Source organism: Passer montanus, unplaced genomic scaffold, assembly GCF_014805655.1.
Source record: "Passer montanus isolate IOZ18808 unplaced genomic scaffold, ASM1480565v1 scaffold21, whole genome shotgun sequence".
In the NCBI taxonomy this organism is placed as follows: Eukaryota; Metazoa; Chordata; class Aves; order Passeriformes; family Passeridae; genus Passer; species Passer montanus.
The window spans coordinates 5,295,381-5,315,397 of NW_024366703.1; the positions used below are offsets into that span (position 1 = coordinate 5,295,381).

The 20,017-nt window shown below is 38.1% G+C and overlaps 1 protein-coding gene across 1 annotated transcript in view; it reads right to left on the reverse strand.

Moving 5' to 3' along the window:
- The window catches only part of LOC120502065 (gamma-aminobutyric acid receptor subunit pi-like), a 45,548-nt gene that overhangs the window by 2,748 nt on the left and 22,783 nt on the right, over window positions 1–20,017 (reverse strand). Inside the window, exons 5-9 of the mRNA XM_039709115.1 lie at window positions 19,382–19,599; window positions 18,694–18,776; window positions 14,183–14,320; window positions 4,356–4,508; window positions 3,295–3,488 (exon numbers count right to left, since the gene is read on the reverse strand). Coding sequence (XP_039565049.1) covers window positions 3,295–3,488; window positions 4,356–4,508; window positions 14,183–14,320; window positions 18,694–18,776; window positions 19,382–19,599 — 786 coding nt within the window. The remainder of the gene's footprint in view (window positions 1–3,294; window positions 3,489–4,355; window positions 4,509–14,182; window positions 14,321–18,693; window positions 18,777–19,381; window positions 19,600–20,017) is intronic.

Genomic DNA, 20,017 nt, shown 5'->3' on the forward strand with positions numbered 1-20,017 from the left:
ATAAGCAGTGCATATGTACAGGATTCTATCTGCAGTGCAACAGGGCAGGGCTCTTGCAAAAGTGCTGTATCACATAGCTGGGAAAGGAGGGAGCTAATCTAGAGAACCATACCGGCTAATTTATAAAAAACTGCAGTTTTATAGAGTGGGTTTATCATGGGACTTTTCCAGATTGTTACGAAGAACTGAGCATGATGAAAGACTGAGCTGGTTTACACTGTATCAGAAAAAAGAAATTGTGTTTTGAGTGTTCAGCTGTGGCTCCAGTTTTAAATGTCATACTAGGTTTTTTCTGGATGCCAGCTGTCAATGAGGAAATGGCAGCTGGCACTAAGGAGGGCTCTATTCAGATACCAAATCAGTACCATCCAGGAAAGATGCTGTACATCACCCAAAAAGCACTGGCTATGACACCTGATACTGGGGCTGCTGTTTACACTAAGTGAAGTGTTTGCTGACATCCAAGAGCCAACAGAATTGAGGAAAGTTGTCACTTTCATTAGATAATAAAGCTGCTCAAGCTTAAAAATATTTCAGCCCAGAGTGTTGCACACCTGGAGCTCATGTGATTCTCATAAAGACTGCATGAGGCTTGCACAGAAATACCACAGGTGCTGAACATCACACTTACAAAATGATTTGCAGTTTTCAAACTGTTCTCTGCTCTGCCTTAACGGTGGAGGTTTAGGTAAAAGACAGAGGAAACCCAAGGAATATTTCTGTGCTTTATAAGAGGGCACAATTAATGCCTTTGTACAAAAGAGAAGAAACTCAGGAGAGGCAACCTCTCCTTTGAAGCAGCCTGTTGCTCTGGAGCTGATGTGAACGGCACATTCTGCCTGACCTCCCTTGCAGCAGGTGGTTCCTCTGCTTTTGCCATTAGCTTTGAAGGTGTCTCTGTGGGTCCTGGTTCACATGATGTGAAACATTGCAAGAGCATGGATATGATGAGCTCTTTCACCAGTTTATGTTCTAAACTGGAGATCTCAGGGGCCTCAGAAGGGTTTGATATGCCAGTGCCCAACTTCTTCGAAGAGCAAAGTGGGAGGCAAGTGAGTACAACCAATTCCTGTACAAGAGAGAGGGTGACATTTCCATTTCACCTCCTACATTTATTTACATAATTCTGAGTGCAAATTTTCTACCAGCTCACATATGGGAATAACAAACTGGGATGTGAGATTTCCAATTAACCTGTGTCCACAAGAGAATTTGATAATGAGGACAACACATTTGCAGTGACGATACTCGCACATAAATTGCTAAGTAGCTGCTAGACAGTGACATGAGATTTTAGCTGGTATTTTTGCCCTTGTGATGTTTTTGTTTTTACAACAAGAAATGAGAAATACAAGTCAGGTGTGCTCTCCATGACACCCAGATCAGTAAGTGGTGCTTGCCCTTGGCTACAGTAGGAAAAAGACATGGCAAGAATTTTCCTTATTCTATAGAGTTACGAGCTGATCTAGGACCAAAAAACTGTTCCTTCTCTTATACCCCTATCTTTATGTGGGCAAGAAGTGCATTTGGCTTGCTGCTCATTCCTGATGCTCAGCAGAAGGTGGGAAACAGCCTGAAGTGAAAGACTATTTCTTTTGCTCCTTAAGTTCATCACAAAACTTTCCTTTCTCATTTTACAGCTGTACCTCCACATACTTCCATGCACATTTTTGAAGTCTACAAGTTCCCATGTCTATCCCATCTGCAAGCATGAGTACCTGCTCCAGATGAAAGGGAATCTGACAGAGGCAGGTGAAGGCTAGGACAGCATAAGTGCCCTTCACAGATCCAAAGATGCTTAATCATCCAAGCACTGAAACACTTTACTTTCTTACCAGAACCTCCAAGCAGCTTTTTTTTCTGTACACTATGAGCAAAATGACAACCACTTACTACGCAAGATGGATATGCTCACAGGGAATTGTCACTGATGTTACCTTGCCAATAAAAATTACTTATAGGCTTTCTACTCAAATCCTCACTTGAAATGAGTGTTTGCCCATTTGCAGACAATCCCCGACAGACGTTATCTCATAAAACCCACCGGGGTGGCTCAGCCTTGTGTCCATTTTGCAGTCTTTCTCCACACACTCAGACCCAACAACAGCTTTTACCATATTCTTGTCCATTTGCAGAACTTGTCTTTCATCCAAACAGCCAAAATCTCATATTAACTGATGAACTATCTAGACATAATCCCCCCCACCCACGTATTGCCTGATCTTCAAAAGGTTTTGAAGCTCCTGCACTTGAGCTCAATATCCTGTTTCTTGAGTATATTGAGGAGCTTTGTTTGGACATTTGTGATGCTCTGTTCTAATTTGGCTTAAACAGTTAACAATCCATCTGCTTCTGGACATTTATCCCTACAGCACTCCACCAAACTTCTTTCTGCCTTTTTTTTTCCTTCCTGTTATTCTCATTTTCCATCTTTTGCTTTTTTCTATTAATCCAGAAATTTCATAAGCTGCTTAAAGTTTTCTTTATCATGCATATTAGGTTCAGTTCCCTAATTAAAATCTGCAAGACAATCATCTTTCAGCTTCCTTGTGATTTATTTTTTCTTGCTTATGAAAGTACTGCTATACACTGGAGATGGAAGATGTGACAAAACCTCTTCATGAACCTGTCCTCATTATTTCAGCAACCATCAGACTCAAAAATACCTATGTTGATTTCATCCATTTTTATTTTAAGTATATTTCACATTATTTCAGAGTTGTGAGAAACTCTTTAGAGCCACAAAAGCACTGTTATAATAATGTTGCAGAAGGGAAAATGGATCCCAGTCTGACTTCAGGTGCAGCTGTTGAAAGAGAAGGTGAGAGCAGAAAGCTACAAGGACCTGATACACCCAGCATGTGAAGATATCTGCCAGGATGTTCCATGCGTGTGCAGGTTTCATAAATTAAATATATAAACTCTTTTTTTTTTTTTCATATTGCAGTAGGATCAAGTCACCAAGCTCAGACCAATTTTTGAATTGTGAGTTAATGCTATTGCCTGTGAGACATGAAGTGCCTGTGACTTTTTGTGAGACATCCATAACATTTTATAAGTGGCCATAAAGCCCATACCAAAAGAGAGAAGGCTTCAGTTTGTTTGGTCTCTTCCAGAAAAGCTCCAGGTATACAAATATTTTTTCTTTTTCTCAAGATTATTATGTTTCCCTGCCCTAATTCTAGAAAAGCAATTACTTAAAATACATTTACCATTAGTGCTAAGATAATTCATTCTTTTTAGCAAATGTAATTTAAATCCAGTTTGTAGGACAACACCAAATGATTAATTTACCTTTGGAAGTTCCTTTGAGCTGAGTTGGTGCAGAGTGCAGAAATGAGTCACAGCATACTCTAACAATGCTCCAAAGATGAAGCTGAAGCAGATACCAAGGTACACATCAATTGCCTTAATAAAGCAATTAGCATTTGGGAGTGAAGTCCTGGCTCCCATCATCAGTGTTGTCATCGTAAGGACTGTGGTGACACCTGTGGAATGGAAAAATACATGTTCTAGTATAACACAGATGGCACTGAGAGTCTCTACTGCAAGGCCCTACTGCAGGAGAGTTTTCCCTGGACCTGAAACTCCTAGGATGCCACAGCATTTAATGGGTCATGTTTTGGGAAGAAGACTTTAAAATTAACTTGTGACTCTTAAGTTAAATGCTTAAAAAGAGTAACAGAAAATGTTAGCAAAGCTGAGAAGACCAGAAATTAAAATGAGAGAGATTTTGGTGTCATGGAATGTATAATTATGATTAACACATTATTATTGCAAATCTATGCAAAAGGTCTCTTTAAAACTCAGATATCACTTTGTTCAGTGTAGTTGCCCATTGGCCTCATTCAGTGTGAAATCCTTCTTTATTCCCTGTTCTGTAGGAGTATTTTTTCCATCACACCTGCAGCCTGATCAAACCTGATTTGCATTCTTTCCCTTTCAGAATATCCTTCCTTTGAAATTAATTATATTTAATCTCTTATAATTCTCTTGTTATTCATGTGTTAATTAGTATGTATCGTGAGACCTCACAAAAGCCTCACAATTGTCTGTGCATGCCCTGTATTTGAATATGTTTAAATTATTTCCAAAATAATTTTTGCTTTGATTTCAGCGGCCTCCCCTGCCTATAAGTCTCCTTCCTGTAGCTGCCAAAGGCATTTTTCTTAGTTAAAGAATAGCTAGGCTTTAAGGGGAATCCACATGATGCACTGAGTATGGCAAACCCAAAAAGTAATTCCATAAAACTCAGAAGTGTTTGCAGCTTCAGGACATGGATGCCAAGTAGGTGCAATAGGGAAAGTGTCTCAGTGACCCAGCCCTGGGTTTGGGTTGGTTTATCAGCTCCTCACCTATGCAGATTCTGGCTGGAACTGATGACTGGCTTATCCAAAATGACACCCAGGAGAGCACAACCAGAAGGATTGATGGCACATATGTCTCTAATATGAAATACAAGATGTTTCTCTTGAGTTCAAAGTGAAACACAAGTTTTGGGTAACGTCCTATGGAAGGGAAAAAAACATTGTGAAGGTGCAATTACTGAAAAGATCCTTGAAATAACCTGTATTACTTTGGTGTGCTACAATGTGGAAAAAGCTTAACAAACAAACTTGTAAAAATTAAACTCGGACTGAAAAATTCATGTTGAAGACTCTGAACTGAAGGAAACAATCAAATATGTAACATTCAGTCACCATATCCAGAGTTTTATTCAAGACACCTTGAACTGGAAATTAAATGAGGATTAGTAAAGCAAAAATAAATCCATCAATACGTGAAGATGATGTTTCATCATACAACAGAAGGCAAGGAAATTTGAAATCACGTATGGGTTTAGCTGCTACTATTCATAACCACGAGTGAGCCACTGTGCAAAGTAGAGAAGCAAGGATTGTCATTTCATGAAGGTATCACATGTTCTTACTTTTAACTATCTCACATATCCAATTTCTTTTTATTTTTATTTACTGCTGCTCAAGACGTGGATTGAGGGTACCTGCTCTGAAATTGCTGACCTACCTCTTACATCCCACTTAAACCCAAGCAGTATCTCTGCATCCTCATGATCCATTTTTCCTTGGTATTAGTGCATTAGAATGTTTGTGTTGCTCTGAGCAATGTCCCTGTTCTGGCTCAAATTATTTGTTCCTAAGTCAGTGATTTCCAGAAGATGAACTTTTGGGATCACAGAGTCAAATACAGAGCTGTGTTTTGTGAGGAGACAGCACACTAATAAGCAAAGCCTGAATTTCTTATCCAGCTCCCTAACTGAGCAAAAATTGGCTATGTTGAAGCACACAACCTGAAATTGTTACCAGTTTAATGCCTTACGGGAAAACAAAATCTTGCTCTTTAAATGGGCAGAAAAGACTTCTTGTTCTGAAGTTCCAGGTTACAAAATAAGTGTTAAAAAGCTTTTACAAAATCATTTTAACATTTGCATGCCAGTGAAATATCAGTGAGAGACTAATGCTCTCTAGTCCAACAGCTTTGGCTTCCGCTATTTTAATACAAAACCTATTCTCTGGCACCAATATCTGCTTCTAATGCTGCCTGCTGTGAGACAGGACAAAACTACAGAACATTGAATTCACTCAGCAAAAGCAATATAGGCACAGACAGGCTATTTGTGCATCCCCCAGGTGTACTGTGAGACACAAAAAAGAGCACTTTTAAAAGCCTGAAGTGCAAGCAGTGGATGCCAAGAAATGTCTTATTGCTCTCAGATGAGAAAATGGATGGCTAAATTTCAATTTTTAAAAGCATTGTATATATGGCAACAAGAGAACAATAACAGGATTTTTTAAACAGAAAGAATTGCATTAAGTAGTCTGACCCTAATCACAAGCCACTAAATTTCCTTAATCATGCCTTGCTTTGAACTAAATAATTTTGTTTGGAATAGAGCCCACTTTTTACACAGACATGAAGACTTAGTCTGAGGATATCTAGACACACCCATTTCTCTTGGTAAAGAATTCTGTTTGCTAAAAATCAATGCCTAATTTTTAATATTGTTTTCAGTTTTCTACTGTATTGACCGTCTCTTCCCTACTAAACTAAATAGTCCTCTGGTAGTCAGTTCTTTCTCCTTCCAAAGGTAAAAATACTCTGTATTTAGGGTTTTTCTTTGTAAATTCAGTATACTGAAATCCTCAAGTGTTCAACTAAAAGAAAGGGTACAAACATTACAGTTCGACTATCTCCATGAGACAAAATATACAAATATGTTCTACACCATTATCACATTTTTACATGAAAAGAGGGACATTACACCAGTGTACCACTACCAAGGCTGTGACTTCTACCAATACAGTTGTTTCAATAAATGTCATTTTGCTCACCCAAACTGATTTTAAGTGTATGGAGACCAAAGTAAAGCACTCAGAAGTCAGGGAGTGAAAAACTTACAGATGACTCTGTGACCTTACTTTCTCTGTCTGCACCCACTGTGCTCTGAAATGAGGGAAAGGGAAAGCTCTGAGTCTGCACAACAAAAGGCTGCAGCACAAAGCACTTGTAGGGAAAGAGAGCTGGATACTCCACAAAAGCTGTTTGTGTTGTGCTTCTGTGCTGACCACAGGGAAGGATGTGCCCAGCAAAGGAGAGTGAAGAGACCAGACCATCCTTCCTGCAGAGTGCCACAGGCACCTGGGGATTTCCTGTGGTTCAGCCTGAGAAGAACTCGTTGCTAAGAAGGAAAACTCTGAAACAGCCAATACAGCCATACAACAACACCCTCTCCTTGTTACTGCCCTACAACTGTATCTCTATTTACCTCAGTATAAAAGTTAAGTGCATACATGTGAAGTTAGTTCAAAATATCAGACTTAAAAGCCACAGTTTGCAATTTCCAAGTTTAGACAAGTCCTTTGAATATTCTGGTGTTATTATTTTTTCTGATGCCAGAAATTTCTGAAGTAATGTGAACAAAGAGAAATAGAGATGTAACAGCCTATAGCTGAGTGGCTTTTTGGGGAACAAAAAAGAGACATTTCTCTAACCTTAAGGCTTTCTGCTTGCCAGAATCCAAAGACATATCATGGACATGATAATAATAGTGTCAGCATTTCTCTAAAGAGTTCAGAAAAGCTTTTATAATGGAAATTTTGAAGCAACCTATATATAGAAATCATCAGAGCTCCTCCTGTAATAAACTGAAGGAATCAGTAGTTGCGAAAAAGTATTCAGTGCGCACTTATCATGCTAAAGAAATGAGCAATGGGATAAAATGAAGATAGAGAAATATTGCAGTCCCTTTTTCATCTATACCATACATGTACCAAAAGTTATCATCTTTAAAAGAACAGATTTGCTGCTCCTGTTGCATGAGCTGCATATGAGAGAGTAGTGCTGTATCTCATTGCCTTTGACTGGCACATCTGAGATCATGGTGCCATCAGCCAGAACAACATAGAAACAGCAATATTGAAATCCTAGTCCTGACTTTACTAGAGTTAACTCAAGCACAGCTCAAATTAACTCCTCAAAACTGTCAAGTTTGCCACTTGCTTAACAACAAAATACTTGCATTAAAATGAAAATATGTTTTTTCTTTCAGGTTTCTGGCCCATGATGAATGTCACCTCAGTGTGAGACTGCTCTGATCTAAATTTCTTAACGTGATAGAAATAATTTCTGTGCAGATATCGAACTGCAGCAAAGGCACAGCATTAGCACTTATCAAAGTATTGAATTACTTTGTGTAACTGTTTCTCAGATGAACCTGAACTTAAATGACTGTCAATACATATACTCTAAACACACTTCAAGGTGAGGTATTCTTACTTAGGTGACCCCACAGCAAAAGAACATTCGGCTGAGTAATGCAGGCTATATAGAATTTGTGGGAGCAGAAGTACAGAAGTAGACAGTAGCTCTAAACTGTAGAGAAAGAACAAATCCAAACAGCAGATGACAGTCTCCATACCTACTCTAACCCTCTCTACTGCCAAGTACCCTAAAAAGGAGAAGCTGACCACCGTTGTTAAAGCATCACCAAAATAATACCTGTACAGGCTTTTCTCAGCAGCTGAGCAGGCCTAGGCCTAGGTCTGAGTCAGATCTTTCTGAAGGCAATAAAAACTGGTTTATGTCATTGTATAACTTGTCATTGAAGTTTGGCTTTTGGATTTTAAAATTATATTCTAATTGACAGTTCTGACTATCAGACACTTTGTATAGACTTGCCACTGATGATTCTGTCAACAATGACTATAGCTACACTGCTTGAGAAATACATAAACCTAAACAAGATTATCCCATTTTTCTGCGGTGTCTGTTCCCAGATGATGCCAGAATGCTGCATCTTTGATCTTTTCTGCAGCATTTCTGACCAGTGAATGGTTCCAACAGAGGTAACTAAGGAAGGATTGATTCTCTATAAATACTGGCAGCAGTTCCTAATTTCCACTCTAAGTGCTTTGGGATGAGACCACCTTCCCCACAACCACTTCCTAGACTTTCTGCTGAACTCTACTCCAGTAAAAGACTGCTCCACATCACTCTTTATGTAAGAAGCACTTTGGTGTCCTGCACAGAGGTGTGCAGCCAGGCACAAAGAGCATCCTTTTCTCTCTCATGAATTATTCATGATAGCCCCTTGGGTGTCTGCTAAAATGTGTGATGTACAACTCACACAAGCACGTCAGTGTAGTTCTACCAATGCATCATTTCCTCCTCACCCATCTTTTCAGAGCAGAGGACAGGAGAGTTTAAAATAGATTTTACTGGTATAACTATACACTGAAAATGTAGTTTTCAGTATGCAATTTTGTTATTGCTTGTTTACAATGAACGCAGGCAGTGAGTAATCAGAATGTCCCCACTTTTACAAGATAAATAAGTTGTGCGACTGAAATGCAATTCTCTGACTGCTGCAGGATGCCAAGGATGACAATATAAATTGCTAATATGCTATAACAGCTCCTTTGCCCTTCCCTCAGAGAAAAAAACAATCTTCTGTCCTTCACAGTCTAGATCTTACAAACAACATAGTCTAGATCTTACAAACTCCTTCCTTAGTTACCTCTGCTGGGACCATTCTACAGCTCCTTTGCCCTTCCCTCAGAGACAAAACAATCTTCTGTCCTTCATAGTCTAGATCTTACAAACTACATAGTCTAGATCTTACAAACTCCTTCCTTAGTTACCTCTGCTGGGACCATTCACTGGTCAGAAATGCTGCAGATCTTACAAACTACTATGGCTTTTCAGAGGTGAACTAAAGGAAATGAAAGTTCAGGCTGGGCTTCTCAACAAGAGTTTCATCTTCATGAAAATGCTTTACAAAAAATAAGTTTGAAATTCAGATTTCCTAAGAATGAAACAAACCTTTTCATGTAGTGTATATGTGTATGTATATTTAGCCACTTAGCTTACCTAACAAAAAAAACAACAAAATAAACAGAAAAAAAATTATGCCACCGAAAGTTTTCCAAGTGTTGAGGTTTATTTATGTCTATGTTATAAAGAAATTCAGATGAGTTAAAAAAAGAATGCTTCCTAATATCCTTGGTATTCTTTCCATTCATTGCATTTCCATATGGGTTTATGTTACTGTAACTTTTTTAAAATCTCCAAAATTGTTGTTTTCTAAACTGTTCTACACTGAAGAAATATCTCAGAAACACTCATGATGGAAAACATCAACTCAAGTGGAAAAGCTTGTTTGCATAGAGGGATGCTGTGAACTCAGAGAAGTAAATTGAACATAACATGAAACAGATAGATATCCACAGGTAATTGTTTGAATCTTAGGTGAGGCTGACTGAAGACTCACCAGGTAAGATTATTACTGAACAGCTCTGGGATTCTTTGTGAGCCCTGTATGGCAAAGAATATGCTCTCAGAACAATTGGAGTGCAATTACAGACAATAAAAGAAATGATAAAGGGAAGAGGGGAAGTTATTCAGTGCACCATACCTTAAAAGGAAAAGTACCGAGAAACCTAGAAAAGAGAATATGTTCTCAGAAGTAACAACTGGAGTGCAATTACAGACAATAAAAGATATTATAAAGGAAAGAGGGGAAGTTATTCAGTGCACCATACCTTAAAAGGAAAAGTACCAAGAAACCTAGAAAAACTTGATTATTAACTAAATAATCTCCTGAACCTTGGGAAATTGCTGAGGAGCCTGTAGGACAAAGCACGGCAGTGCTTCTATTTAGAAAGAGACTGTAACTGATGAACACACACTCTTATACAAACTTTATATAATCTATATATTTCGTATACATTTTGATTTCAGAACAATAATTAGAAATGAGAGCAACTCCTCCCTGGCTTGGCTGTGACATCCCCCTGAGAAGCTGACTACAGGCAGTGGCCAGTGGCACAGAGCTTCAGCCCTGCACAGCCACACAAGGGCTGACAGGCCTCTAGCCCAAGGAGGCTCAAGCAGGATTTGAGACAGACATCAAAACCCTGGCAGCGACTGCAGACAAGAACAGCAGCCAGCTCCTTTTGCAGCCTTTTTAACAGAGCAAACATCTTGTCTTTGTGCATCAAGGAGCAGAGATTTAATTTATGCTTCTGTCTCTTCTTTCCTTCTGTTCTGCCAAAATAATACCATTTGAATATGCCAGTTTGTTGACTTGACATTTTCCAAGTGGGGACGTGCACCAGAGCCCTGCCTGCCTGCCATGCCTCTCCCTGCCTTCTGGGCTGGAGACTCAGCATTAGACTCGACCTGGGCAAGCTGGGCCTCTTCACCCTACTGCTGCCAAGGCCTTGACAGGAAGGCTCAGCAGTGGGTGCAAGACTTAAGGAAAGATGCTGGGAAAAAAAGCTATCAGCAGCCAATTAGCATGAAGTTTTAAATTATGTTTTTGCTTCTTTCTCTGACTAAAAATGGAAATTGAGATTAATTAGCTATTGCTTGCTGTGAAAATAGAAGCATTTATCAAGTGGGAACACAGAGGGTCTGTCCTGTGCCCAAAACTATTCCCTTACATGATGACATACCATGAATGTGTTAGGAGTGGAGTTAACAAGTTGGAGAACAGGACTGGTGATCAAAAATATCTCACCAACTATTATAATGCAAGTAAAACAAGGGAATTCAACAAGTATGAAGTCCTGCACTCAGATGGGAATCACCAGCTCCCAAAGCTCAGGGAACATGTGGTTACGGGGGAAAAAAGGAGTCAGAGAACTAGGAGGAATCACTAGCTGAACAAGGTCAAAAATGCATGATAATTTTCTGCAAGAAAGGCAAATATCGGCCTAGAATGCATAAAGAGGAACAGATTTCATGGAACATATTAAGTAAACCCTTCCATCCTCAGAGGATATCTAATGGAACCCATTTTTGGGTGCGGCATATCAGCAAAGAGATGAAAATTCAATGGGTGAACAATAGCAGAGACAGTACATCTAGAAAATTGCTTATATGAATCTAAAAAGAGGAAAATTGTTAAGAAAAGATATATCAGTCTTGATACAGTGAAAAGGCTGCTGAAAAAAAGCAGGACATTTGTGTTCAATATCCACATAATGGGTCTGAAATGCAGCAAGGGAGATCAAGATTAGACATGAGGAAAATATGCGTGTAATAAACACCAGGAAAAAAATCATCGAGGGAGGCTGTGAAGCAGACACTTTGGAGGTTTGTCTGACTTACTCCTAGAAACATCTGTCAGGAAGTAGGCTGCAGATATAGATGACCTTGCCTTGTGACACAAGAATTGATTAAATGAATTTTTAAAATGTATTTCAGCCTTATTTCTCTGATTATTTATAAAAAAAAAAGCTACACTGTAACAGTTCTTCATTGCTTTTATGTCTTTCCAGTAAGAAAAGCAAGCTTTTTAGATTAGTATTTATTACTCTGAGAATGCAGGTGGTGTTGGCTAGACAGCTAAAATAAAAACATAGGACCCACTGATGCAGATAATATGGTTTGGGAGTCCAAGAGTTTATCAATGTACAAAGAATGAGGACTATAGTTAAAGACATGTAGGAAATAATTCTAACAATTAAATTACCCATGTCCAAAATGAAATTGTTCTCTACCAAAACAAAATCAACACCAAACCCTAGCCAGAAATCTAGCTAACATTATTCAAAGTGACTTACTATTATGTGATTACAGTAATGTGATTACTATTATGTGATACATGCTGTTCTACAAACAAGATTAATCCTCTGTGTCCTTTTCTTAAATTTACTGGAGTTACTTATGCAGGAATTTTGCTGACTGCATTTTAAATTTGGCTCTGTCAGTGCCTGTACGTGAACTTGGGTTTTGCACTGCTGTACAGCATTTCACTTGCACAGCAGCTGTACTGCCTGTTCAAGTTCACAGAGTATCAAACCCTGATTGCTTTTTTTGCTGTGTTAGGAAATACTGCACACAGCTCTTCTCTCATAACTTTAGCTTTAGCCCTTTGAATTGTAGTGGTTATAAACAGCTGTTATTTATAATGTTATTGTTATTTATAAGCTACTCTCATATCTATTAATGGCACTGAGGAAATGCAAAACATCATTTTTCATTTCAAAATTGATTACACAGCTCCATATTCTGCTTGCTTTTTTCTTTTAATATGGCCTACAGTAGGAACTGCTTCCCAAAAAAACTGTAGAGAATAGCACCTAGTTAAGAATGACTCGGTAGAAAATTAAGAGGATTCAGAGATTAAATTTTAAGAGCACTGCACAGCACTTGATTACATGGCTGTCTTGAATAGGAGAACTGGAACAAGCAGGTGTGAGAAATTTTAATTGAATTAATTTGTGTGTCTTAAAACATGTAATTAAAATAAAAAGTGGCTTTTGACTTCAAACAAATGATTCCTGCCAAGACAAAGGGAGGAAGACAGCATCATTTACTGGAAGAATGCAGTTCATCTGATCATACCTGTTCAAATCTAATTGGAATTTGGTTTTAGTCAATCTAGATAAAAAACAAACAAAACCAAAGAACAACCAACCAACACAACCAAACATTTTTGTCTTCAAACCTGATTCTGTGATAGACTGCGATAGGAATTAAGCAGGTTTCCTCTTCCACTTTCCTGTATGGGGAATACCCTTCTGGGCAGAACAGCAGCAAAGAATTATTGTTTGATTGAACCTGATGCTGCTTACCCAGAAGCTGTAGAGAGGAAGGCAAGCAGATGTCACTTATATAAGTAGCAAGAAACTCTGTGATCCTTGAGCCTGCTGGTATGTATTTAATTTACACTTTACATCCATTTAGAGAACTTCAATTTTTTAGCCTGAATTAATACCTGAAATTAGATCACAAGTTTCTCTGTGTTATTAAAGCAGAAATACCCAATAAAGGAACAGAGAAACTATATTTCTGTGATTCAGAATTAGAAACATGTCCTCTGGTGAAACTGCAGTTTTGAAGGATGTGTGTGCCTTGATTTAAAGATGACCCCCTTGTGTGGGTGCGCTGACTTGAGCAGAGGAGAAATCAGGTACACAGTGAAGAGCAGCAATGAAGGACCTGAGAGCAACTCAAAGAACAAAAAGGTTTGGCAGGTCTTGAACTCTTTGAAATCCCTTTCAAAATCTCTGGAAAATAATCAAGAGCACACTGTTCCCTGAGGTTAAGTCCTGCAGTTAGAGGAAACTTTCTACAGCAGTTTCCTAAGGTCGGCAGAGGAGCAGGTCTGTGGAAACGCTCCTGACCCGTCCCTGGGCACAGGAACCTCAGGTCGAGCAATCTCCTTCCTGCTGCCCACCAGGCTGGGCAGAGGCTGCCACAGAAACACAGCAACTCCTACAAGCAGCAGCCATGAAACTCAAATTCCTGCAGCTGTGAAAGCATGCAGCATATTCTAGGAATTTCCACAGATGAATAGAGGCTTTTGATTTGCCTTGTAAGGCCAGAATGGCTGATCTGAGCTGGGTACCCTGGTCTGTCTCCAATTTAAATGCCCTCTTCCTTCACAAGAGCTCTCCCTGACACATGGAAGAGCAGTAGATTCTTGTTTATAGTTCTTTAGATAATGTGTAGCCTCCAAGAAAATGCTCAGTCTTTATATTAGCTTGGTCTCTGCTTGTAACTTGAAAAATGTTTCTGGCTTCAAGAATGTAATTATTAGAACAGGAAAACTGTCATCCTAACAGAAAGCAGTGTGCTCAGGTCCTTAATGCTGCTCTGTTTCCAAAGCCATGGTTCAAACTGCACCCAGAAAGTGTTTTAGGGGTGTTTTTACCTGTCTCGTACACAGCTTCAGTTACGGAGGTAAAGTGGTCTTCTACTGTGTACTGTGCCAGCTGGAGTGTGTCCAAACCTCGAACTGAATCATTTCCTCTGGTCCAGTAAAACATGACATCGTTGATGTTATAACCCCCTGCAGAGACACACAAGCCAACAATTGTGTGTATTTTGCACAATAATTAATTTGTGTTGAGCACACTTATGGTTCAGCTGTTTCTTATTTCTGGAAGTACATTTAGACATAAACAATGATGGGTTTTGGCAGATTGCAATGCCTGTTCACAACAAAATTTCCAATGTCATGCAAAGTCTTGTAAGTTAAAAGCTGGTGTTTTTGGAGGTGGTCTTTTTATATCTTCTATTTCAGTATAAATGACAAACTAATAAAATAGATTAGTACCACCTGGTATTCTAAGGCAAAAGCTACTAGGATCTAAGAAACTAGAGCTGTTCTGAACTGCTGCGCTTGCCAGCATTTTGACTGGACATGAAATGTGCCGTGTGTTGTGCTGTTTCTCGGTACAGCAATGGGTTGGTCCTCATTCCCATAGAGATGAAGGGATGAGGAGAGCAGCACAGCTGCTGCTCACTGGTGCTGTGCTCCAGCCTGAGCTTGAATCATCACTGGGGACAAGGTTTTGGCTGAGGAGCTCAGATGCTTGCCAAGGACACCAGCTTAGAGCTGATGTTTCTGCAGGCTCAACAGCGTGGCATGCTGCAGGGGCCCCAGGAGGTTCCCTCTTAACCTTCAAGCAGTAATTAGGAGCTGGATGAATCATCTATCAGAAGGCAACTGTGTTTTGCACACACTTGTCAATGTGCAGCACAATCACAGCTAAAATACCTCTGTAGCTTTTCCCAATTATATAAAAGGTGGCTACTTTACAGACTAGTGTATATGATTAATTCAAGATTATGTTAATGTAATTTACATGTTAACAGGGAGCATTTGAACATCTTTTTTCTTTAGCTTACTTAGATCAATCATTTTTGTATTTGACAGATTTATATTGTGCAAGTTAATAGCTCAGCTTAGGGAACAGAAACATGAGCTGATGATTATTTTTAGACTTCAGTCAACTGTAAGTAAATTACAGTGAGACAATAATGCAATACATTGCACAAGGGTATATGCTGCAAAAAGAACAAAGCTCTAGAATCGCAGGAAAAAAGAGATGCATTAAAACAAACAAAAAAAAGGTGCCTTTTAATATTTTTAAGTTATTGGGATTTTTTCTTGCAATGACAAAACAGAACTGATTTCTCCAGCCATCTCAGCAGGAAAAAAAGGAGTTAATAAATTTTATTGTAGGAAAACACTGGGCTGGTTATCTATTAAATGACAATTTCACCTGAAAATTTTTTCTCTGCTCATTCTTTAAATGCAGATTTTGTTCTCACTTTCACTGGCAGCTATATGAAAAGGTATCATGGCCTGGAATCTCTGCTCACATTATCACATTTATAGCAATTAAAGCCAAAACACTTTTGTGTCAAATGACTAAGCCAAAAGCATATGCATCCAAGCTAAGTTTTCAATTCCCTAAAACCACATTCTGGGAAATTTCCCAGATTTGTGAGATGTAAAATAGAAGTAACATTTTCTATAAACAAATGATTGCATTGTCCTTAGTCAAAGCAAGGAGCCTCATATAACCAGTTTTTATGCATGATTCCGGCCATGGATTCGTTTTACTTCCTTTCAGTATAAATGAACGGCAGACATTTAAATAAAATCCAAAGAACCACAGTAAATTCGTTTTTGTTTTTATAAGATATTCAGCCTTCCAAGTTGTGTGAGACAGGAGAAGTTCTTGGTGTCCACATGAACGATAATGAGCACGTTTTGAAACAGAGGTTATTTTCCTTTTGTTCCAAAATATTCTCATTAGTGCGACAATTAGTAGGTTTGAGTGATCCTTCCTATGAAAATTCTTTGAGTATAATAATTCCAAAACTCTTAAGAAGAATTTTTACGGAGAGAGCCTTCCCAATAGTCTTTAAAGTTAAATAGTACAGTTCTCCCTCTGTGCAAAGTTGTTCTTTATTCAAGTGATTAACATTTTACTAATTATAAAACATTTCAAAAGTTTATAGAGACAAAATCCTTAAGCCCATGTTATTTGGCTTTTACAAGTAATCTCTATTCTCTTTATGTGACACTGAGTTTTTATCCGAGCTAATTCCTCAAGCCCAGAATGTCTCATTCCTGCATATTGTTGATAGAGTATGAGCTGCTAATGTCAATAGGGTTAACTACAGGAATAGTAAATTTGGGATTAAACATTCATAATGCCTAATACAAATTAGTTTCTTTACCTTTCTGTTGCTAATTTTAATTTTCACTGATTGTCAAGCACAAGTCAAGTGCCTTCACATGGCTCTTCACTGAATAAATGGTAAACGACAAATTCAAAAAGAAATAAAATTTCAGAGATGGGCCCAAGACATGAATATGTATTTGGACTGGGGGTCTGTGTGAGGGAAATGTGAGGACAAACCCTTCAGCCCAGCAAGGATGAATGGTGGTGTTCCCTGCCACATGGCAGAGAGCAGGAACCCCTCCTTGGCAGCACCAACCAAGGCAGGAACCCTCCACTTTCCCAAATGTCACAGCACCCATATAAAGAGACTCAGAGTGCCAAGTCTCAGTTTTCTAACATATTCCAAAGTGTTGCAATAAGGGGGGGGGAAAAACGATAACATGTTGGCAAAAATGTGTTTTGCTATGTAGAAAGTACAAGTCAATTAAAGTTACTAACTAGCAACAGCAGAAAAGGATGTTGGAAAGGTCACTGGGGATGCTTTATGGTATAAAGCCATTACTTCATAATATCATGACATATTTGTCCTTATATTAATAATCACTTATTAAAATCCTAACTCTTTGTTTCAGTTCAAATATTTGCTGCAGATTTTACATTTTATTTACAAGCATCAATATTTGTACAGATGTGTGTGTATGTCTGAATTCACAATTCTTAAACCCAGGTAATGGTATTGGCAAGCAGCATGCCAGGAGGATGATGACATTATTCATCTATAAATTAACACAGCTTATCAGCTGGGGAAACAAACCCAATTTCCAGCCTACCCAAAAGAAAAGACTGCAGTGCATTGATGAGAAAAGGCCACAGCCCAAGGCACACTCTTTCCTTTTTGTATTTATTGTTTCTATCTGTTTTCCTCAAAACCAAACACCAGTGTAATGGGAACATTTGTTGTGACATGACTGGGTTTTCCCCTTGGACAGGAGACACTTGTGTGCTGTTGAAAAAGCAGATGGAATCAATCTGAAAAAAGCTTGGTTTTAATTATATGGGGAATTCTCCTTTGTATTTTTTTTTAAATCCTGTCAAATAACTTGTAAATTCCTGTGGGACATGTATTTCATTCTGGAACTTGAGAAATACTAAATGACTCATTAGGCAGTGCTGTTGATTTAAATCTATATACATTGATTTAATAATATGCTCTTCCAAAGAAAAATAAAGACAAATCCCAACTCCAATTCAAATAGCTGTTTGTTAAACAGATCTCATAAAACTGCTTGATCTAGAGGGATGCCTGTGTGAAGAAGGTTTTGGGTTCATTTCCTTTATGTCTCTGTCTAAAATTAAACTTTGTGGCAATCTAATGGGTCATTAACAAGAAGAGATGAACAACACACACTTCTGAAAAGATACAGAATAAAACTTGACAAGTACTGAACAGCCTTCCAAAAGGTTTTGAGCATGTATTGACATGTATTTTAAATATATATTTTCATCTTACAGAAATGGTTATTCTTCTCTGTTATCCCATGCAAAAATTGTTTTCTAGAGTCTTGTCATATTAATAATAGCAAACATTTAATTTAAAAAGTGCATGTTTGTGTGTTTGCAAAGTAACCATGCCTACAAAGTATTAGAGAAGCTATTTCAAAGAAATTATGAGGATATTGATTGATAAAATGAAAAAAATATATTTACTCTTATTCATCAATTGATCACATTTTTTACCAGGACACTGTCACAGAGACAATGAAATAAGTCAGAGCAAGATCTGAAAATGTTAAATTATTAAATATGAACTACATGCCTTACAAATAAGCCTTATTCTCATTTCTTTCTTTCCTAAAGGAATTTTATCTCAAGGGGAAAAAATTACATACTCTCTGAAAAGGAAAAAAAATTATCTCATCTGTGCTAGAAAATGCCTGTTCACAGAACTCCCTCTGAAGACCAAGACAGTAACTGCAGGATGCACTGCCAAAACAAGCCTGTGAGAATCTCCCAGGATTTTGCTCAATCATTAATTAGCACTACAGCAGTTCAGTATTGCCATGCTATTTTCAGTGATCTCATGTGCAAATATGTGCACACATCTTTGCACACAGATACCACTGTAATTCAGCAGGGACTGGCCACATAATGTCTTTTATGAAAATTCCAGCCACTCTGATAATATCTAGCAGAAATAGATATTTTTCTAATTGTATGAAACAGTAAGGATTAAGTGTCTTACAGCTCTCCAGTTGCAAAGTACATGTCTGCTTATCCATTGGATATTTAGTCAGATCCATGCTGCATGAAACAGTTGTGGTGATCCTTGGGGGAAAAAAAAAAGTTTTCTAAGTATTAATGGGACAAAAATGTTCAGCAGTAAAAATAAAAAAATGCCATGTATCCTTCCGGAAATAATATTTTCAGCCTTATATATATTGTGAGGGAAAAAAATCTATTATTTATTGGTATCAGAGTAATACAATCCCAAACAGAAACCACAGCACAACAGCTGAGTTCATTGATGGTCTAAAAAGGCCACCACTGTAAGTGAGAAGGGAGCATTTTCCTTTGTTATTTGCAATATATTTTAAGATTTGGTTATATTTATCAAAACCTTTTACAAAGGGTAATTCACAATAAATCATGCAAATCCATCATCACAGCTTGTTTGCCCTGTGATGGCTTCACTGCAAACTGGAATGGCAACATGCAATTCCTGTGTTCAGTCTGCATGAAGCAAAAGGGTCTATTTAGGGAAGATCTATTACTAAATTTAAGAATTTATCCATATTGATCAAGAATATTATGTATTCATAAAACTACAAGACACTACTTTTACAAACAGACTCATTTTCCTAAGCAGAGCCTGGGAAGTTTGAAACATAAGTAGACACAATCATAAAGGCTGATATGTGGTATTTACATACCTTATAGCATACAAGACTGTTCCATTTGGGTATATCCTTATGAGACGATTCTCAACAGTGACATCATGAAGAAAAGACTTTTTTGAATCCACTATGAAGGTATCTGGCACCCAAAGCATTTCCACAAGTCGACCATCTAAGCTCAAACTCTTATTACCATCAAAACAAAGCCTCTCATCAGTCCATCGCTGCCTGAGAAATATGGTAGCTGTGTAGTCCTCAAAGAGAAAATCAAAATTATCATACAAAGGGAGCCTGTGTTGTATTCACTTTTACAGAAGTATATGGAAACAGCTGCTGGGCACAAACTGTGATTCTCCATGTCCCTGGCACTCCAAGAGCAGCTGTACTGAATTCTGCCAAATTTTCTGGCACTCCATGTGAGGTTGGTAGATTTTGTTCTAATGTTCATTTACAGTAAAAGCTGCTGGCCTTAGTTGGGGCTATGAATCAGCTGAAGTCATCAGAGCTTTTTAAGCAGATAATCTGGCTCTGTAAACCTTGAAGTTTTAGAATGATTTATGTAAGTGGTTCCAAATCTCACTTTATTCACGTAAGTTAATAAATAAAGAATTTTTTCAGAGCACATGGCAAAAAGTTGAATGAATTCATATAGAAGTTAGTGAAACAGGACAG